This window comes from Synchiropus splendidus, chromosome 8, assembly GCF_027744825.2.
Source record: "Synchiropus splendidus isolate RoL2022-P1 chromosome 8, RoL_Sspl_1.0, whole genome shotgun sequence".
Lineage (NCBI taxonomy): Eukaryota > Metazoa > Chordata > Actinopteri > Syngnathiformes > Callionymidae > Synchiropus > Synchiropus splendidus.
This window is the reverse complement of record NC_071341.1, coordinates 19,736,366-19,757,287: the sequence shown is the minus strand read 5'-3', so window position 1 is coordinate 19,757,287 and position 20,922 is coordinate 19,736,366. Positions and strand designations below refer to the sequence as shown.

The 20,922-nt window shown below is 42.5% G+C and overlaps 1 protein-coding gene across 12 annotated transcripts in view; it reads left to right on the top strand.

Annotated features, from left to right (window-relative positions):
- Window positions 1-20,922, top strand: part of cadm1b (cell adhesion molecule 1b) — a 280,874-nt gene that overhangs the window by 239,796 nt on the left and 20,156 nt on the right. For all 12 annotated transcript variants that reach the window (XM_053873475.1, XM_053873476.1, XM_053873482.1 and 9 more), the window contains 3 exons: window positions 903-999; window positions 1,228-1,400; window positions 14,375-14,425. In XM_053873475.1, coding sequence (XP_053729450.1) covers window positions 903-999; window positions 1,228-1,400; window positions 14,375-14,425 — 321 coding nt within the window. The remainder of the gene's footprint in view (window positions 1-902; window positions 1,000-1,227; window positions 1,401-14,374; window positions 14,426-20,922) is intronic.

Genomic DNA, 20,922 nt, shown 5'->3' with positions numbered 1-20,922 from the left:
TCATCTCTTTTGGCTTTGTTTACAGCTACTCAGAGTCTTAACCCCTGTACCCTAACTATCACTGATGCGCCGATGAGGCTTCGTGAAACACTGTCCTCATTTTCAGAGCTCAGTAGGTGGCACTCTCGGTTTAAAACGATGCCAATGTTCACAGAAATGGTTGCTCAAAACTCGAGGAGAGCGTGCCGTCTAGTGGGCTCTAAAAATAGGACACAGTTTCGTGAAGCCTCATCAGGACTGACTCTGTTTCATGGATGTTGTTGTGAGTACATGGGAAGGAGAACTGTGAGGAGGGAGGAAGAACAAGATGAGTTCATGAGGAGGACTTGCTGTCGGAATGGGAGAGAAGAAGTTTATTTAACTTCTTGCAAAGAGAGATAATATTAAATGAACTGGGGCTCTCTAGATTTGATTCCTCTTAATCTTCAGCAATCTTTAAATTTCAAATCAAACTCCTCTTCCCACGGCGACCTGAAGTCATTCAGTCATTGTGGAAGATAAGGTGAGAGTGACGGAAATATCAGACGGGAATAATAAAAGCTGAGGTGAAGAGACTCCAGTAGAATAGTCCAGGTAGAATATTCATTTATTTTCTGTAAAACAACTGTTTTGCCCGACCTTTCAAGGGAAACCACTAAGCTTGACTGGAACTGCTTGACATTTTGGTAATCTGCGGGCGAGCATTGATAAGAGGAGAGAAATTACATCGCTGTAAGGGAGCGCGGAGTGACTACATGTCGAACCATTGCGTAGTCAAATCCTTTTATCCTTCTCTGTGTTTCACTCCGGGCTCTTTCATTTCAAGTGCATTAATAATTTGGCTGCAGGTAGAGCAGAGAAAGCTGTTTTGTTATACCGCCTGACACGGGAGCATTGTCAAGACCTGCGGTATGTATTTTCAGACAAACCAGAGGTGAAGATTGTGGTGACATATCCTGAAGGCTTAACCAGAGAGGGGGACAATCTGGATCTGACGTGCGTCGCGGAGGGGAAACCGCAGTAAGCTCCTGCACACGGCACTTTCTGACAGTCCCGCAACCCTTCTAACCTTTACATCCCATCCTAGCATTTAAATGTTAGCAGTTGTTTGCACGCTGTTTAAAGTAGATCATTATTGGCAGACTGCCGATGACCCCGCTCGGACCAGTTTGGTCTTGACCTTTATTTCACATTTCTGGAGTGGATGGACACCGTCTGAGTGATGTGCCTGGCATTTGTGCTCTCAAGTCCCCACAGAATCAATTGGCTGAGAGTGGACGAGGATGTGCCCCCTCACGCGGTGGTCACCGGATCTGATCTTTACATCGAGAACCTCAACAAGTCCTTCAACGGCACCTATCGCTGCGTGGCGTCGAATGTTGTCGGGGATGCGTACGATGACTACATCCTCTATGTCTATGGTAGGTATGACGTTTACACCTGATGCTTTTCGTTTCACTGGCCTCCAAGAGAATGGTTGATGTGACCTTAACAGGACCTCACAAGGGCTCATCTTCATGTGTAGGGGGGAAAACTGACCCCCTATTTTGGAGGTACTGGCTATTCTACTGCCCGAAGATAAATGAGAGATGAATAATATGACTCAATTTGCTGAGCAAATGAAAGACTTTGCTGCTGACTTGTGTTTCCAAGAGTCTTGTCCGCAACCTCCATCATTCATAAAACTGGAGAAGAACCACTGGATCCCACCAGGTAGGATGGCAGGGGTTGATAGACGAGTCCAAAAAGCAGGTTACTATAATCCTGAATAAGTGACTGAGTGGCTTCTATTCTCACTGCCATACATGTTTAAAGGCAATGTAGCTTGATGCCAACTCACCGGCCACAAATGTAAAGCCTTCTAACATACGAACCGACCACGTTTCTTCAGCATATAGATTGTCCTTGACCTTAGAAGCGGAAGAAAATCTGAATAAATTACAATCACTGTTGCCACTGATTGTCCCAGCAAAGACCATAAGAGCGCTTTGGCCTTTTGAGTGACGCTAGTTATATATAAAGATCACGTGTTTCTGTGTTTAGTTGACTTGTCTGGTTAGATGTTATTGTTCCTCTAACAGAGGTGGGCCACATTAGAAACTGTAATCGTTGTGAGGGGCCATCGTCAAAAGAAAGGCAGCGAGGACTACAAAACGTGATGGATAAATATAAAAAATATGTTCTTTAGTAACAGGGACAAAACGAAATGAAATTAAGGATATTAAAAAGTGTAAATATGCCAGGAAACCTATTGAAATATTTGTTTTTATATGCACTTAATTTGAATATACATCAACTGTGGAATAGATGTTAAAATAAATAAAATAAAAAAAATAAATAATTTTTCAAAATGTATTTTCAGTATTCCTTCAGTGTATTCTGAGGAACAAGAAAAACACTAAAATGGCCGATGAAAAGAAGAAAAATTTAGTCTTAAAAAAACATGCTATGTTTAATTCTGGAGTGGTGGTGGAAAAAGAGAAAGAAACAAAAACAGGCAGACAAAATCACAACCAGAATCAAATTTATTGCCATAGTCAGTGGGGAGTGCTGTCATAAAATAAAATAAAATAAAATAAAATAAAATAAAATTAGAAAAAATAAAATTAGAAAGAATAAAATAAAATAAAATATTAGTTTGGTTTTAGTCTGACGTTAAATGGGCCATGAAAATACAAGCATTGGGCCGCATATGGCCCCCGGGCCACACTTTACCCAGTTCTGCTCTAATGCGAAAATGTCGATTACATTGAACAGTGACAGACAGCCATCTCTTCTCTGAAGACTCCAGTGGGATCAATAGTATATTGTTCCACTTGTTTGTAATAGTGATGTGGCTGAGCTTTTTAGCATCTGCACCCTGTGCCACAGTCATTTGGCCCACAGTCATCTGACATGCCGTCACTAGTGCAAGAGGCGAAGAGATGTTTGTTTATGTTTTAGACTTAACCAAAGGTGCGGCAGGCATCTCCGAACTTGCTCCCCTGCCAGGGAGCAGCGGGGGGCAGCTGTTTGAAGTGTGAAGGCAGGAAGAAATGTATAATAAATAGTGTAGTTTTACATCTTCCAGGCTCTCACTTTTCAAACCCAGCTTTCTACGGCGCAGGGAACAGCAGCGCTGTTGATAAGGAGGAAATACATTTGCCGCAGTATTGTCGCCGAGTTTACTCGCCGCCTCTTGTACCGCTTGCTCCCCGTGGTTTAGAAAGTGGTCGGTGTTTCGCTCTCGAGTTTCAATTTGTGTCTCCGGAGTGACAAGAACATTGTCTGCCTGTGACACAACACTCGGTTGAGGGTGCATCTGATTCCTCCGGTGTCCAATGCGCCAAGTATTTTCTTTCCCATTCCTGGTATAAAGAAAATACATTTAAAATACATAGACCTCTGATTGTTTCTGGGAAAAAAAGTTGTTTTTTTTTGTTTTGTTTTTTTTTGCGTAAGGTTTCTTTATTAAAGACTCAACACATATCGATTTGTATCGAGTGTTGCCTGTTTTTTAAATAAGAAAAGAGTTACACGTAAAATAACAATAAAAACTATGAAATACATAACATAAAGAAACAAAAATAATAATAATTCACATAGAAAATTATATCTAGACACTAGTCCAGTTAAATTGGCCAAGCATTTGCGTTCATCTCTTCAACAAATGGCAGACGTATACAGTACCTTCCTGTGGTCGTATCTTATATATCTTATTTTCTCTAATGTTTTCCAGACATTTTTCAGGCACTATTTGAAAGTTGGAGGGTGGGGATCTTTCCATGTTAACAAAATGTTAAAATTCTTTTTAAAAAAGATGGGTTTACTTCACCGTAAAAATGACAGACAATTGCATCAAAACATAAAAATGAAGACTGAAAAACCTGCAATATTAAAGGTAATTTGAAGAATGAGAAAATGGTTTTCAAACATAGGGCTTGTCTGTGTTTTTTAAGTATTTGGAACTGAAAGGAAACAAGTATTCATCTTTAAATAACCACTCTAATATCAAGGTGGCGGCACTGATGTGTACAAGCAACAAATGTGTGTTTCACAACACAGCTGCCTTTGGTGCAACTCAAAAGTACACAAAACTAAAAGTAATATTTGGAGAAAAAGAGCTACAGTCGTTGATAAATAATTTAACTTGCATGAAGAGATGAATCCCAGCGCGCAGCCTGTGGAACACGCTGACATTTGCATCATCGCAACTCAGATGTGCCGCTACTTCTTCAGATCCAGACGTTGGGAGGAGTGATGTGTTTGCTTCTGCGGCTGACACGAGCGACTTTGTCACTGTGGCAAAGAGGTTTTCTGTGGCTTCATAACTCCGCCGCTCTTTGGTGATTCATCATCCCCCTTTGCCTGGCGGATGATGACATCTGCTTGTTCCCAATGGTCCTATAATGATCACTTCCAAACAGAAGGAGAACACAGGCTCGCAAACAGCTTCACTCTGGGGAGAGTCGTCATTATCTCTCAAGATGTCAGTAAATAAGGTGTGTGGACTCATATTTACTGTATGCCACAATGGTAGTTTGTGATGCATTAGGGTGTTGTTTTTTTTGAAGTCGCATGACATCAGCAAGAAGGTGTGAGTCGGTACAAAGTGGGGGAGACTGAGTTCTGACAAGAAATGCCCAAAGACTAAGTAGTGAAAGAAATGTAGAGTATATAATCATTTGCACAGTCGATGACAGGACACGCGCACACGTGCATTTTAAATTGCGCCTCGACTTTTCTTCCTATCTAAAGATTCTAACACTCTCTGAAAGTGGAGATTTCAGGCTTTGCACTCATGGAACTTTGATATATACGGTGGCAGTAGGACGGCCCAAACTCATGCTCCGACAGTTGTCACTGTGCAGTGCCTTCTGAAAGCAGAATGAGACTTTTCCACTGATGCAGTACATGCGCATCTATGATGGCGGCGAGCTGCACAGAGCGTTGGAAAGCAAGTTATGTTTGAGAGTGTTTACAGAGTGAAGTACAGAGTGATTCGACTTCAGTTCAGAGGTTAGTGGGCCGGTGTTGTTTCACCTTTTTTACACGAGTCTCACTCCAAACCATGCTGCGGTGAGCAGTGAAAATGCTTCTGTCATATCAACTAGTTCCAAGTTGGAATGAATCATGTCAGTTTGCAGTTTAAACCATATTATGTATTTGAAAAATCCAGTTGTGTTTTCTGCATTTTACAATTTAAGCCAGCTGTGGGGAATATTTATATATGTATCGGCATGTAACAGCAAATGAATCGCACATTTTTATATCTGTTGTAAATGTAACTTAAAGGAAGATTTTATCAACGCAAGAGAGGCAAATAATGTGTATTGTTGTTGTGTTGTTGTTATTTTTGGAGTAAACATATGTTAGGATGTTGGGAATTTCTCTTCGGAGATTAATGAAGTATCTAACTATCTATCTGTCTGTCTGTCTGTCTGTCTGTCCGTTCGTCCGTCCGTCCATCCGTCCGTCTATCCATCTATCTATTTATCTATCTATCTATCTATCTGTCTGTCTATCTATCTATCTATCTATCTATCTATCTATCTATCTATCTATCTATCTATCTGTCTATCTATCTATCTATCTATCTATCTATCTATCTATCTATCTGTCTATCTATCTATCTATCTATCTTTCTATCCATCCGTCTATCTATCATCTATCTATCTATCTCTCTATCTATCTATCTATCTATCTATCTATCTATCTATCTATCTATCTATCTATCTATCTGTCTATCTATCTATCTATCTATCTATCTATCTATCTATCTTCCTATCCCTCTGTCTATCTATCTATCTATCTATCTATCTATCTATCTATCTATCTATCTGTCTATCTGTCTGTCTATCCATCCGTCTATCTCTCTATCTATCTATCTATCGATCATTATTGGCCATTGCGGGTTGATAATATGTTCCTTTAAGTTACATTTAGAATCAATGCAAAATGTGTGATTCATTTGCTGTCAATCACAAGTTAACTCAGCTTTAGTGTGATTAATTTAGATTAAAAATTTTAGTCTATCAGAAAACTGCAAATCCAGATTTCTCAAAGTGTGATAACTTATAAAATGGGTTGCTTGAATATTTAACACCTAATTTTATATACGTTTTATGAAACGGTTTCCATTTCCATAAAGTTGTAAATATTACAAAAAGAGTTATGTGTAAGACCGATCATGAGAAAATTATTATTTTCAATAGACATTCACAAAAAGGTCCATTAAAGCAATGACCTGTTAAAATAATATCATGTAATTCATACATATAAGGGAAATAAAGTTATGTTATAGTCACAAGTTGTATTGAAAATGGAAATAGTTATCACTGAAAAGATACAGAAATGATTGTGAGGAACATTTCTATTCTATTTATCATTTCATAGATTCACTCTGACTCCAGGAGGGTCACGTAAATTCAAGCAAAGCACTTCGTCCAGGTCTGATGTAAACAGTCACAACCCATAGCATTGGTTAAATGCCATATTGAACGTGGCAATGATCTTGGCTGGAGGACAAAAACACTCATTCATTGCACACTTTTAAACAATTCTACAGCCATACATTCAAAACTCCCGAGTGATGAGCCGATGAGGCTTCATGAAACAGTGCCTTCATTTTCTGAGCTCAGTAGGTGGCGCACTCGGTTTAAAGGCGACGGGAGATTTCACAGAAATGGTTGTTCAAATCTAAAGAAAGAAAGAGCGCCATCTAGTGGGCTTAAAAAATGAGAACAGTGTTTCATGAAGCCTCATCAGCCCATCACAGGTTACAGGGCTGAAAGCTTAGAAAGGATGGAGAAGCTGTTTGAAGCCATGATGTGGGTTGTTTTGTAGTTGTACTTCAACACAAAGACAATGATGTTCATATAAAACTAGTGATGACCACAGCGGCAGCTTCACACAAAAAAGGACCATCAAAAAGTGGTTTCTACTTGTTTGCAATGTGAGACTCTAGATCTAAAAAGACGCCCGACGGTCTCCTATTCACCACAATGGACACACAGAAGAGCCATTTTCCCTCCTGTTGTTCACCGTAATGACTCATTCTCCGGTAATGACCCATCCATAATCGAATCAAAAGCGTCTTGAACGACACATCCTCCGGTCCAGACTCACCAGCGAGCATTTCACGTTTGCTTCAGTTTGGACTTTAACGTCCTCGTATTTTGACAATTTCCACGAGAAGCCACGTCTCCCACGTGAGAGCGGCTGGACGCCAGATGACTTCCACTCACCGTGACGAGACACTGGGGGCCGCTAAAAGGTGCTCATAACCAGGTATAATTGAGTCTCCCACTCCTCCGAGGTCCACATGAGGGTTTGTTGTGTGTCTTTCTGCCCGTGGGTTGGTGCGAGCAGGACGTAACCTACAGCTGCTGCTCATTGGCCGGTTCTTTCTTCTTAATATAGGGGTCATATTCATTCCTCCATCAACCACTTAGGCAGCAGCTGGGAAGCTCAGTGGGGAGCAGCTTTATCTACGGCGCCAAATATTGGTCTTCCCAACCCCGTGAGGTGGGCGGCCCCCGGGCAAGGTCCCTGTCCCTTCATGCCAGTCTCATTTAAGTTGTTTTCAAAGCATGCGTGATGTAAGGTGGTGTAGTGTTGAAGAGCTGCTTTGAAGTGTTGGTCTATTTTTGCATTCTAGTAATACAAACATGTTGTAGACTAGTTCTATATTCACATTTTGGAGCGTGAGATGCCCTCATTCATCCCTTTACAGAAGCCTCATCCAGTTCTTCTGGGGAAATACAGAGGTGGGTGAAAGCCAACCAAGAAACTGTTACCTCCCCAGTGACTCCTGGGTCTACCCCGTGGCCTCCTCCCAATTGGGCAGGACCAGGGTGCCTCTCCAAGGAGCGCCCAGTACGCATCCTGAAAAGATGCTAGCGCTAGTGAGAGGTAGATGAGGTATCATGAAACAGTCTTGCGGGGTTAATGAAACCGTGTTCCAGTTTTCAGAAGCCTCTAGATCAGGGTTTCTTAACCTTTTTTATTTCGGGACCCACCCAAACCAATGGGTCCGGGGCCCCTTCAAGTAATAGATTTGATTTATTACTCTTTATTTCATTTGTGATCAACAACCATGTTTAATCTACTTACACGTAAACAAACCAAAACCTTGTGAAATGACATGAAGCCATGTGATCCTCGAAAGATATGTATTTGTCAGTAGGTGTAGAACCAGGTGCAAGTCATTTTCATCAAATTTACTGAAGAAAAAAAGGAAAATATACACCTGATGCAAACTGTTGAGAAAAATTGAATCCAATTCTGAATAAAATAAATATAATAAACCCATCTCTAAATATAAATAATATATTGATTTTAACTCCAAGGAAGCTATAAGTGAAGTGTAAATAAAAGTATCGCCATTTCAAGGTGTTTTCATGAACAGTTTTTACTGTTGAGGGCGCCATCACTTTCTTTATTATTTTTTATTTTCAAGAACTTCTCCATAGTTGTTTGCGATCCGAGATTTACAGCTGTCAAGTCAATTCAGTGACTCACTACTGCCACCATATGTGGCTGATGTATTAAAACTGAGCGTATCGCAGCCCTCACAGTCCTAAGGTGTACAACAAAAAACACTTTAAGCGGCCCACTAGGAGGCGCTCACGGCCCAACCATGGGCCCCGGCCCTATGGTTAAGAACCTCTGCTCCAAATGATGCTCTTGATTTAGAATGCTGAATTAGTTATGGAAGTCCAAACGGCAGACAGCGCCATCTGGTGGCCTGTGAACACTGGGACACTGTTGGACCTCACAAGCTCATCTACCTCAGCTGACTTCTCTTGATGCGGAGAAGCACTAAGTGCTTGAAACGGAATGGTAAATGGAGAGCTTTGCCTTTTGGCTCAGCTCTTCACCATGACAGATCGATGTCTTCCTCTCTGTCGATCACACTCTCCGTTGCTAGTGAATGAGCCCCCTACATGTTTGAACTCCTCCACTCCAACGTGAACATTACTCTTTTCCGACCTGGAACCATGGTCTCAGATTTTCTTCCCGGTCACTTCACATTCAGCTGCCCATGGAGAACCGAAGGTCTCAGTCGGAGGGACCCGACAGCACCACAGTCTCCTGTGGCCACCAAATCTAAGAATGAGCCCAACTCTCAGTGGAAGTGAATCCCACGTATTTTAGCACTTCCTTCATGACTGTGATCATAAAATGTCTGGGGGGTTCTTTTCTTCCAATATTTGTCTTGGTATATCGGTCTGAATAGCTGTTCACCGATGCCATTGTTCCTCATCTATTCTCCACAGTAAGACAAGAATTCATCTGTGCGACAATGGTAAAACGATAGCGATCACTGAGTGGAGGAAAAGTTCAGGAAAAACATCTGTCTTCATAAAGAGGAATCTGCCACTGTATTTGAAGTGTAAAAAATTAGTATTGTTTCAGAGTGACTCACCACACGTCACAATATTTCCTGTCATACTGTAACAGCCCAAAATAGAGCTCAGAATTGGCTATCTATGATCTGTCATCCAGACATCACTATCCACCGGCGCCGGTCCTTCAGGCTCTTCCTCTTTCAAAAAGAGTAATGACCTTTCAGCGTGTGACAGCTCAGACAGGTGTGAGGCCGATGTAAATCCACGTCAAATCAAGTTCTATTGTGTGGCCACCATTGTGTGTGGCGGCGCAGAAGCAGCTTGTCATGCTGTTCTCCTAGAGGGTGTGTCAGCGGCGGTGAATTGTGCCTCCTGGCTGGCGGCTGTTGGGAGGGCGAGCCGGACGGAGACGCCTCTCTCTGTCTCCCTGTGAGGTGAGCCGCTTGCTATAACTCACACAACATGCTGCTGTTGGCAGCAGAACAATTTCGCCGTCACTGCTACGCTTCGGCTCGCGGTTGACTTTTTGAACCATAAATCTTTGTCGGCCAAAAAGTCAAAGATTGACGAGCCGCCGGACTGGCTGGGTTCATCGGGGTTTTGACATAACAAGTGCAGACAAGACTCGCGGGTGTCCTTGTTAAGCTTGAAATTCTGTTGTGAAACTGTCCTTGTGAATCACACTGCTGGCACCTCGCTGTAATCAAAGCATCGTCTCCGAAGGACGTTCAGACGAAAAGTGCACTCTGGACCTCAGAACTTGAACCTTTAAACCGAAAAATACCAAAAACCATCCAACCGTGTGGCAATCTGTGTGCGCCTAACGTCACATGAAGACAGCTTCATCTCTTTACAGCTCTGCAGACCAAGGTTGTATCATATGAATCTTTATCTTGTGGAACTGGTTACGAGTCAATAAAAACTGGTAGTCTCTTGGGGAAAAGCGGCATTTGGCATGGACTCCAAATAGCTGAGCATCTGTTTGGTTTCCCACCCTGTCGTGTTAGCAAGGGGAGGCATTAGCTGTCAACGCTTAGAGGGTTGCCAGTTCGATTCCTGCTGCATTCCAGTCGTTGTGTCTTGAGCAAGACCCCACTCAGCTTGTCTCATGTGAATATGCAATGCATCTTCACTCCCATGGAGTAGTATGTTGATGCTGGGGAAGTGGACTTTTGCGTCCTATGCTGACGCCAAAGGCAGCCTCTGCGTTGGGCATTTCAATGGTGTGTAGGTGAGGGGGAGCTGAAGCAACATCTCACAGCAGTTTGAGGCACTTTAAAAAGTGACTGACACGGAGCGCCATGCCATGGCTCTGCCCACCGGGTCAGGATGTGCCGCAGAGGGTGGAACACGTCCTTCAATCGAAAACCTAATGCTTCAACATGCGACGCTGAAACCTGCCTTAGGTGTCAGTATAGGACGCAAAAGTCCACTTTCCCAACGTCGACAAATGATGCCATGGAAGTGAGGATTGGTTGTGCCATGCATAAGTGATCAAAGTGGTGTGTATTTAGTGCACATAGACAAAGTTGAGGGGGTTATCGTTTTTGTAAACCACTTGCGCCGTTATTAATCTTTTTCTCACACGTTTCTATGTCTCCAGTGGCCATATGTGACAATCCCACTTCTGACGCCACTTGACACTGAAAATATTCATCCATGTCTGACAGTGTGTGACCCTATGGAAACAACTTCAGTAATTCACAAACTGTTGTTTCGGAGGTTGTATGCCCCTTCTCCTGATGGAATTCTGTCCAAAACTCAGCACATTACTTTCCGAATTTCTCCCTTTCAGTTGGCCATGACACAGCTGCACAACAGCTATTCAAGTTGATGCCTGCCCTAAATATTCCTCACCTTCCTGTCACACTTTCATCTGTCATCAACTCTGGGTTGAAACATCTTATTCCCCGTGTCCACACTGCATTCACTGACCTACAGATGCAGTCCCCGGTTTTGGGGTGTCCAACCCCGAAATTACAGAGGAAAAGCATTGCTTGAGAATACCATGAAAATAACCTCACATCATGTTTCCTCAGCTGTTTACTAAGGGAGTGAGGGTAAACAAACTCAACAGATGTATTGTCAAGGGCTTGAAGAATACAGAATAGCAGACGGAGTAACACTTCTTCCAAAAGTGTTTACGTATATGGGGTGCATGTCTGGAGATGCAAGGCTTTTTGGAAATATGGTCTCTGCAAAATGACCTCGTATTTCATCCCTCATAATGCCGAGCCCGCCCATCTTAGCAATTGCCCAGGGAGAATTCAAGTTGCCCTGGATATTATACGTGCCACATCCCATCCCAGGCTTTGTGAAGCCCCTCTCCCCTGAATGGCCAATTTCCCCTCTCCCAGAGATTGACATTTCAGCTATCACACTGCCTTCGGTCACACGGACAGAAACGTAGCCCACCCCCCTCTTCAAATGCTGTCAAAGGCGACGATTTGGCTGATCCCCTGATACACCCCGAGCGCCGCCAGCACCTCCTCCACCACCCCCCCGGAGGCAACATTATGCTGTCCTTGATGTTTTATCATTAGTTTGGGAGTGTGTGGTCCCCCACCGCTGGCTTTTGATGGAGTGCAGACAGTAAAGACGCGGAGACAGGCAGCCAATTTCCCCTGCTGTGACTCTCCCGCAGCAAGGGGTCGCGCTATCTTTCCCCCGCCAGACGACAAGGAAGCGCTTAGCTCTCCTTAGCGGAGTTGCATACCTGGACGGCCGCGCGCGTTGTTTCTTCTGATGACTTTGCTGCGGGGTTGCTGACAGGCCTAATCAGCGGAGTGCGCGGCGGATGTTGCGACTCTGGGCTCCGCTGTGCTGCAGCAGGAGACCACCAGAGTGGCTTCATTTGCACTTTGACTTAATAATTAAAACTGCTGCCGTGGAAAATTGCAATACCTTTCCTTGATTGAAAAACAAAGTATGTAATAACCGACTACAATATTGTTTCATTTTGTCACCGGCGTTGCGACATGTTGTTTGCTAATGTGGGCAACAACATGTGAAAAAAGCTTCCGGGATTCCCCTGGAAATATGAATAACGCTGACAGAACTGAATCAGATTCATGGTTTTATAAAGCGTTGTATCTGGTGGTTTCTTTTTCTTGTCGTCCTTTTAGTTGCACTTTTTTGTTAAGTCTAAAAATAAAAACATGATCTTCTAATTCTGTCACGTACACAGTACAGATTTGTTTTTTGGCTGTGAAGAAGTCAGTAAGCCCATGTATTCATTACTTTTCTTTTAAATGGTGACACACTCAGAGAGCGCAGACCTCCACAAAGCAGCTTGTGTTGTTTCTCATACTCAAAATTATTGCCCTACATTTTATTAATCTATTAAATTGGATATCTTTTTTAGCATCTTGAATATCATTCATATCATTCTTTGTCAAATTGGAATGAGCTCAATGGGGCAGCAGGTGGCAGTTGCCTTATGGAACTCACTTCAGAGACAGTTCGAATCCTTCATGAATTCATGCAACCAGATGGTGATTCATAAGTCACTGAAATTTATGTTGTTATTATCAGGATTTTTACAAGCATTTACTGTAAACTCTACTATAGAGTGCACCAAACCCACTAAATTGAAGAAGGAAACTAGATCTTGTTCATACATAAGCTGTGGGTGCAGTGGTGCTGTCTGCGCCGTAGAAAGGTCAGTGTTGCGTAAAAATGCATGAGGATCACTTCTAAACTAGTTTGGAAAGCGGTCTCCAGCAATGGAGACTGACTCATAAACCAAACTGGGCGATGTTCTCAACTGGACTTATAAACTCCTCACATCTTTCATTGACATTAAAGCGCTCAGGATGCACTGTTTTGTGTCTGAAGTTCCGACACCACAGCTGGTCTCAGCTGCTGCTTCTCATCGCCGGTCCTCCAGGAGATCAGGACTGTGGGCGGAGGCTCAACATTTTGGCAGCATGACTCTCTTTAGCCTGTAAAAATCCATATATTAACCTCATCAGACTTCCATTGAGAATAAGCCGTATAAATGTTGCTCTCCAACGATGGATACACTTAGGAGCCAGGTTTGGGACCCGAGCTGGATCTTAAGTGCCAAAAATTTCTGGATGACAAATGTGTTTTATAATACTTGTGTATGTTTCAGACCTTGATAAGGAAGCACAGTACAACTGGGACATTTGTATTGTAGGCTCTCACAACACAGGTCATAGGCATATATCAATATCAGGAGTCAAGTCCAAGTCTGGGGGCCAAAAAGGGCCCAACAAGTCTGAACGATGAGAAAGTAAATGTCAGTTTTACTTCTGGATCATGACTCAGACTTGGTCAATATCGTATTATCAAACAATTACTTCAGTACAGATCTGTGTTTCGATGGAAAGTGTGAGTAAAATTGGGGCCTATTTTGACATGAACACGTATGTAGACTGTAAAAACTGGTTGATCTTGTTGAGCAGATTTAGTTATATATTGTCATCACTCTGCGTTTCATGTCCGTCATCACATCCATTTGGAACGCTGTGACGGACAGTGTTGTGTCCTTGTTTTAATAAAGGTTTGTCCGTGGTTTTCCACATGGGCAGATCCTCGATGGCTTCAAGGACAGAAAATGTGATGAGCATCGATCGTTGCAGCGTCTGGGAACATTCCATACGAAGGGATTCTTATTCGCCCCCCTGAATCACTTGTAGATTTGAAGAATAACATTGCTGTCACCACAGTGTCTTTGGTCTCCTCCGTGACACAAAAGCAGCTGCCATCTGCTTCTTTCAACCACCATACAGACAGACACAGTCGCCGCCATCAAAATTAGATTCACTTGAGCTAAAATGACATTTATTTTCTCTTCTGCTGAACCAAATCTCTCTTAAGTGCGTGGTCGATATAAAAAGGGTCTGAATGGACATGACATACTACGACGTCACTGCACGTTTGTCTTTGTTTTTATTTCTTGTGCTCGAACGGAATTCACATTCAAGTCGAGCTTTTTAATAAAAGTACTGGAGAGTTTTTTATTTCTGTGATTTTTGTGTTCCTTGTCTGTCTTTATTTCTTATACATGTCCTTTTTTTATTATTCCTCTCATCCAGATGCTCGCACCACCATCCCCACACCCACCACCAACCCAGTCAACACGCAAGGTACTGTACACCCTCACTGCTGTCCCTCTCACTGTCTGTGTTTGTCATCCTGTGTGTGTGTGTGTGGGGTCAGAGGTGAAATCCAGGGGAGACACTTGTGTTTCTGCAAATGGGCAACAAGAGAAACAACATTCAAAGGGAAAAAAATGTTTTGTAAAATTGCAAATTTAAAATATAATGGAATTAAAATAAAAAACATCCAAAATAAGATCAATATGGTTTTGGTTTTTCCTGAAACTGGGCCTTTTTAATCCAGAATGTAAATTTAATTTAAATTTCATCACTGTCTTAAGAGCTTCAATGATCTCACTGCAAACCAGGACGTGTAACAGAAGTGCTTTTAAAACAATGACCATTCATAATTATGGCTAGGAAATGATCTTGCATCGTTACGGACATATAATAAAATAATAAATAAGCACATTGCAAAGAGATGTGGTTTACAGTACTCAGTCATTACAACAGGTTGCTGGATAATTCATTTGCATTTTCATTTAACTTTTTCCTCACATTGGTCATATTTTTATGTTCTTCAAATTAAAATAAATTTGGTAAAAATATGTATCTGGAGATTTTTTTGTTCATTTATTTATTTTTTTAAAGAAACAACTGAATGCGTAATGAAAAGTAATGGATAAAAAAAAATGTTGAATTTTAGCAGGGAAAATTCACGGAAGAGTAGCAAGACAGTTTATTTCAAACATGGACAAAAAAAAAAAAGCTAATAAATGATGGAACTTAAATTACCAAAAAATATATTATAGCAGTGGTGGTAATACTATGATATTTGTGATGTTACATTAGGTTTCCTTAAGCAAAGGTCGTAATAGTTGAAGTGATCTGGAGAAAACATCAAATAAGAACATTTTTGAGTTGAGTCAGTTTTTAGAAGACGAAGAACAAGCAACAACAATTTCATTTTAGGAACAGAGAGAGGTGACATTTAGATAAATATTTTTGTGGTAAAAATGAGGGTAATTATGGGACAAATTAAAAAAATTAATAATAAATATAATCATTTGTTTGGCAGAACAGCATTGTGCTGAAAGACAAAACAGACTCAAATAATTCATACGTTTGACTTTGACCTCCAAGGACAGTGAGGTCAAAGGTTGCATGTGGGCACCAGTTCTGACCGATGTGCGTGAAAGACTTTTCGCCTCTAACCAGATCAACGGGCTTCTGTGGCCGCTTTAATCTGACGTCTGCTGATGGGTGACAGAGAGCAGTCACCTCGCCTGCACATGTCGTCGCTCTCCCCACTCTCATGTTATGTCCAGGAGAGAAAAAAAAAGGAATGTACTTTGCAGTTTTTCTATCTTATCAGCATCTGCAGCTTTATCTCAGCTGGCCCATCCATCATATGATAATGCCCTTTACATCCCCCTCCACCGACCCGCGTTTCCTCCGCGTGAGGCCAAACAACATCAATACCGTAATTCGCCGAAACCTCTCCGTCACATTTTCCCCTCGTTCTTGCTTTCGCTGCGTCTCAGCAATAACCGTCTTTTCCGCTCTTATTTCAAACACAGGTTTGAAAGTAGGAAACCTTGGGAGGTGACATTTGGATATGCCAGAATGTGACATTTCAATACAAAAACTGTCCCGAACAGAAAAGACCCTTTCATCAATAGCTGCAGTAACAGTGGACCTTTGTCTCTATCGGTTAACATTTAAAAAGTGATGCATTATTTATGGCTGCAGAGAGTAAAGAAAGGTCCGGTCTGTTTTTGGGGTGCAGCTAGAAATTAATATATATATAAGTGAATAAGCGTTGTATGTTGTTGAAAGAGCTTTCATCTAGAATTGTGCCACTGACAGGTGGGTGTTTTATTACTCTCATCCCCTGCTCCCCCTGCTGGCCTGGATGTGCGGTTGACAGCCGCTGCTAACTGGAAAAGCTACTCATTTTCTACCTGTAATGTGATTTTATTTTATCTGTCATAAGCATTTGAATTGCCATTGATAATACAGTGGCACCTCGGTTCTCAACCACAATCCGTTCCCGACGGCCGTTCGAGAAGCGATTTGTTCGAAATCTGAATCGATTTTTCCCATTACAATGAATGGAAAAAGCAATAATGCGTTCCAAGCCTTAAAATAGTCTTTTGTAGGAGTGAATGTAGAGTGTCTGCTGCAGGTGGCTGTTCCTCTATGTGTGTGGCCGCTGCATGTGGGAGGGGTTGCCGAGTGAGTGACGTCTCTCCAGAAGTGAAGAGGTGCCCGGTGCGTGTCCAGCTCTGAATGTGCGCTTCTGTGCAGTTTGGCTGTGACAAAGTCATAAACCAAGTCACGCTCTGTCCCAGACTGGCCTCATCCCTGTCCCAGCTCCAGCCCACAACAGGACATCAAACCCTGGAGTGAGCGCTCCAGCACCTCCCCTGTGACACTCTACCACGGTCCAGTGTGGAGACAGGAAAGGTTTTACACCTCAATATGAAGAAAAAACAGTCAGTAAATGTAGCTAACTGGACACGTCTGCATACAGAGGCTGCGTTATACACAATAACAAAGCGTGTCGTGGGTCAGCTGATCGGTCCGCGCACGTTATGTTTTTTTCCAGTTTATTTCGGGGGCGTTCGGGTTCTGGATTTTTGTTTGAATGTTCGAAAACTGAGGTGCCACTGTATTAATATCCAATGAGTGCAATGGGACGGCAGGTGGCAGTCGCCTCCCTGAATTCACTTGAACGTCTCAAAAATTAATAAGGAAGACTTGGACTCACTTTTTTTAATCGATTCTACCATTTTTTTTTCGTTATTTCATCATACCTTCACTCCATTTCATCCCATTTTCGATCCTCCCATTCAAAGCTACCCCTTTATCCACGTGTTTTTAACGTTCTCTCACGTAACTGCTCACTTTTCTTCATCGCCGATCGTCTTCCTGTTTTGTTCTCTAGGCGACACCATGAGAAATACTCCACCGGAGTCTTTTGTGTGGCAGGTGGAGGAAGTTTCCCGAGTGCTCATTACTCTGCATTTTTCCATAAGCTTCTGAGCGACTGATGGCGCCGTCGTCCATGTTTTCAGCTCTAACATCCTGGTAATTTCCAGAAAGGCTGGCATGAAAGAGGATTTACCCTGATTTATGCATTACATGCAGGGAGGATGTAATTGAGCTTTCTTGCAGTTCACCACTCCTCTAAACAGCCTGTCAGAGGGGCAGCGCTGAGATGACTCACCGTAGATTGCTTTGCTCTACCTTAATCAGCATAACAGCACACTGTTGCGTTCCTCGCTCGCCAGTACAGACCTGTTTCATTATACATTCATTTTATCGTCGGCGGGAATCTGGAGAGCCTCGAGCAGCGTCTGCTGTCGGTCGTGTTAAGACACAACTAACTCTGAGTTTAAAGGTCCACGGATGAGATTGAAGAGCTAAACTAAAAAAACGTTGCACCAAAAATGCGGAATGTCTCGAAATACAACTTGAATGAAAGCTAATGCTAGTTGCTTTAGCTCTGGAGGCTTAAAGCTACATGTGTCAAACGCAAGGCCCAGGGGCCAAACTGGTCCACAGGGGGATTTTAAGTGGCCCGCTCAGTTTTTACATGTACATGCACAACTCAAAATTCAATTCTGACCTAATATATTGGTATCAAAGCTCTTACACGTGCTGGTATCATGAGTTGAAAATCGTTCCCGTAGCCGTAACATATGGAGATGAGGGTGAAAGACAGGAAAACAGTGTTATGAAGTGATATCGCCAAAGAGATTCCAAAACTACCTTTGGAACCTCAGGAACATTTTCTTGTTCTTATCTGATTATTTACAGAGTGTGTAGTGTGTGAAACTTTTTATTAGCGCTTAGCATTGTGTTTAATTTAGCCACTAGCAAAGCATCTTGCTAACACAAAAAATCAACCGATCAGATTGCTGGTGTTAGCGAGCTGTTTCATGACACAGACTGCGGTCACATGCAATGTGTAGCTCGACTCAGATGATAGCTTGAGTAAACCACAGAGTACGATTGCGCCATGTTCCGCCGGTTTACATGCAGTGCAGTGAACATGGAACTGGAGTCGTTGGCGCTGTGAGCTCTTGAGTCCCTCTGGCTCCTATCACCGTAAAGGATCAACAATCGAAGAAATTGAATGAACCCTAATCCACTGTAGACAGCGACCGTGCTGACTGATGAATTAGTTTCACTTCGGAAGAATCAGCGGGTTCAAAGTTGTCACCGTCATGAAGCTGTCATCATCGGCAACATGCTTCCTTCGGCAGGTTTTGGGATCAAACTCGCAAGTTTCTGAATAAAATTCAACATTATAGTGATTGTGTTTGTTCTTGTATCAGCGGAACGATAGATGTGGAGACTCACTTTTGACTTACTTAGCAACCATGCTAACGGTTGCTAACATGGAAGTAATGCCATCTTTTTAAACCAACAAATCACATCTTCTAACCTTCTTGTGAGAACTAAAAATCTATAATCAGATCAATAAATCTGTGGATCATCTTTGTAGCGAGTTAGAAAACATGGCTGGTATCAAGTTTATGTGGTCACCGCAGACATCGGCTCAGACCGATCAGGTTACATTACTTTTGTATAGCATTGTATAGCACATCGCTCAGTCCAGTTATAGTCCAGCCTCTTGGCTACACGCTAGCTTAGCTGACCTATTACTAGCATTATCTCGGTGGTGTAGTCCGAGTGAGAAACTCATATTTCTCTCCAGTAGTTGGACGAAGTTGTTTACATGCATTTTAAAAGTCCGAACGTAGTCGAACTAACGCAATTGCAAACGCATTTGGTTTCCTGATCCGTCATGAAAACGTGCTCACAGGGATGCGATAAAATCTGTGGTCTTTAATGGTTGAAGCACATTTGGAATAAGATCCAAATCTGGAATTGGTGCCATCGCATCACAGTAAACATTGTCACTAGTATCTCACTATATTGAGGCATGATATAGAATTTCCCAGAGTTCATCTGACATGGCAGAAGATCACCTCAAAATGACGATTTGATGGATGGATTTGTGGTGAGCACGTGGGCGTAAATCAGGTTTAGCATTTTGATCACAGGCCTCCCACACTTCTGTGCATTTGGATCAGTCGTCGCTCACTGGGGAGTCGTTGCGCTGTGTCTGTCTTATGTGCGTTTATATGTTCAGAGGAGTTCATAATGTCAGGTCTTTTGGTGTCTTAAAAGTTGGCGTGCAGACCTCTTGGGAGCCACAAGTCGCTCCTGTCATGACGACAACCCTTTTTAAGTGTTTGAAAGTTGTTTCAAACCGTAATTCTCTGTGTGTGATTGACTTCCTTGTTAAACTTTCATTCCAAGTCTTGCATCAAGCTGAAAGTTGACAGACGGCTGACAACCTCTTACGCATCTAAAATATTAACTTAATGCATCAGCCAGTGGGCGCTCAATTTATTCACCTTTCCACCCGTCTCCATCTAATCTTACATCAGAAGTCGGAGGAAATGCTTCTGAGCGAACACAACTTTGCTGCCTTGTCATTTTGGTCAAAGGAGTGAGATTGAGGGGGTTGCCACATTTGACACCAGTCAACTTAAACTGTACACAACAAACACACACAGCTCACACAGAGAGGGAAAAAAATGAACTCCACAAGTCGCTGGGATATTTTTCTCCCTTCTGGGCAGTGGGTAGAATTTACCCAGAATCCCCGGCTCGGGAGGAATAAACTGAGTGTGTGGCGATAATGCTCCAGCTCGTCAGATGCTCAGGGATGATCCGAGGCAGGGACATTATATCCTGACTAAGCCCCTGGTAACCCCCCACTCTTCCCTGGCGTGTTGAGGGGTGCCAGCACCGAGATATGGAACACAGAATGATGTTGTAGGCTTGACAGGGAGACACACACGGCAGCGTTCTAAAGAGCCTCTTCACATCGTGTGTAGATATGTTGGCCGATATTACAACAGTAAAATGCCAGTTTTTATATTTTGAATTTACCCTCGTGATATTCTGCTCTTCTGTAAATTTGCAAAATAATAACAAACATCATTTTAACAGTAAATCATGGTGAAAAACCTTCACGGGCTGCAGCAGCGAAAGCTAACACTTTGTCACTTGATATCATCGATCGTCTGCGTGACTCAGTTGGCTTTCAATTGACCCCCTAGCTTTCACTCCTGCAACAAATCATGACACCACAGGTAACACGTCATGTAAAAAAGGTTTTAATGGGTTTGAACCAAGAACCAAACCAAACTTCGCCATTATAAAGCAAATCTACCACCTCACCACTATGGAAGTTGGAGGTAGTTCAGCGAATTTTTAAGACAATATTTAGCATTTTTAACTGCGGTATTGCAGTTGCTCTGTCACTCTGTTGAATATAAGAGAGAGCTGAGCCATAAGGCAAAGCTCTCTATTTACTGATCAATCTTCATCCTGACCCTCACCTATGGTCAAGAGCTGTGTGTCATGACGGAAAGAAGAGGATCCTGTATACAAGCGGGTGAAATTGGTTTTCTCCGACGGGTGGCAGGCGTCTCCCTTCGAGATAGGGTGAGGAGTTG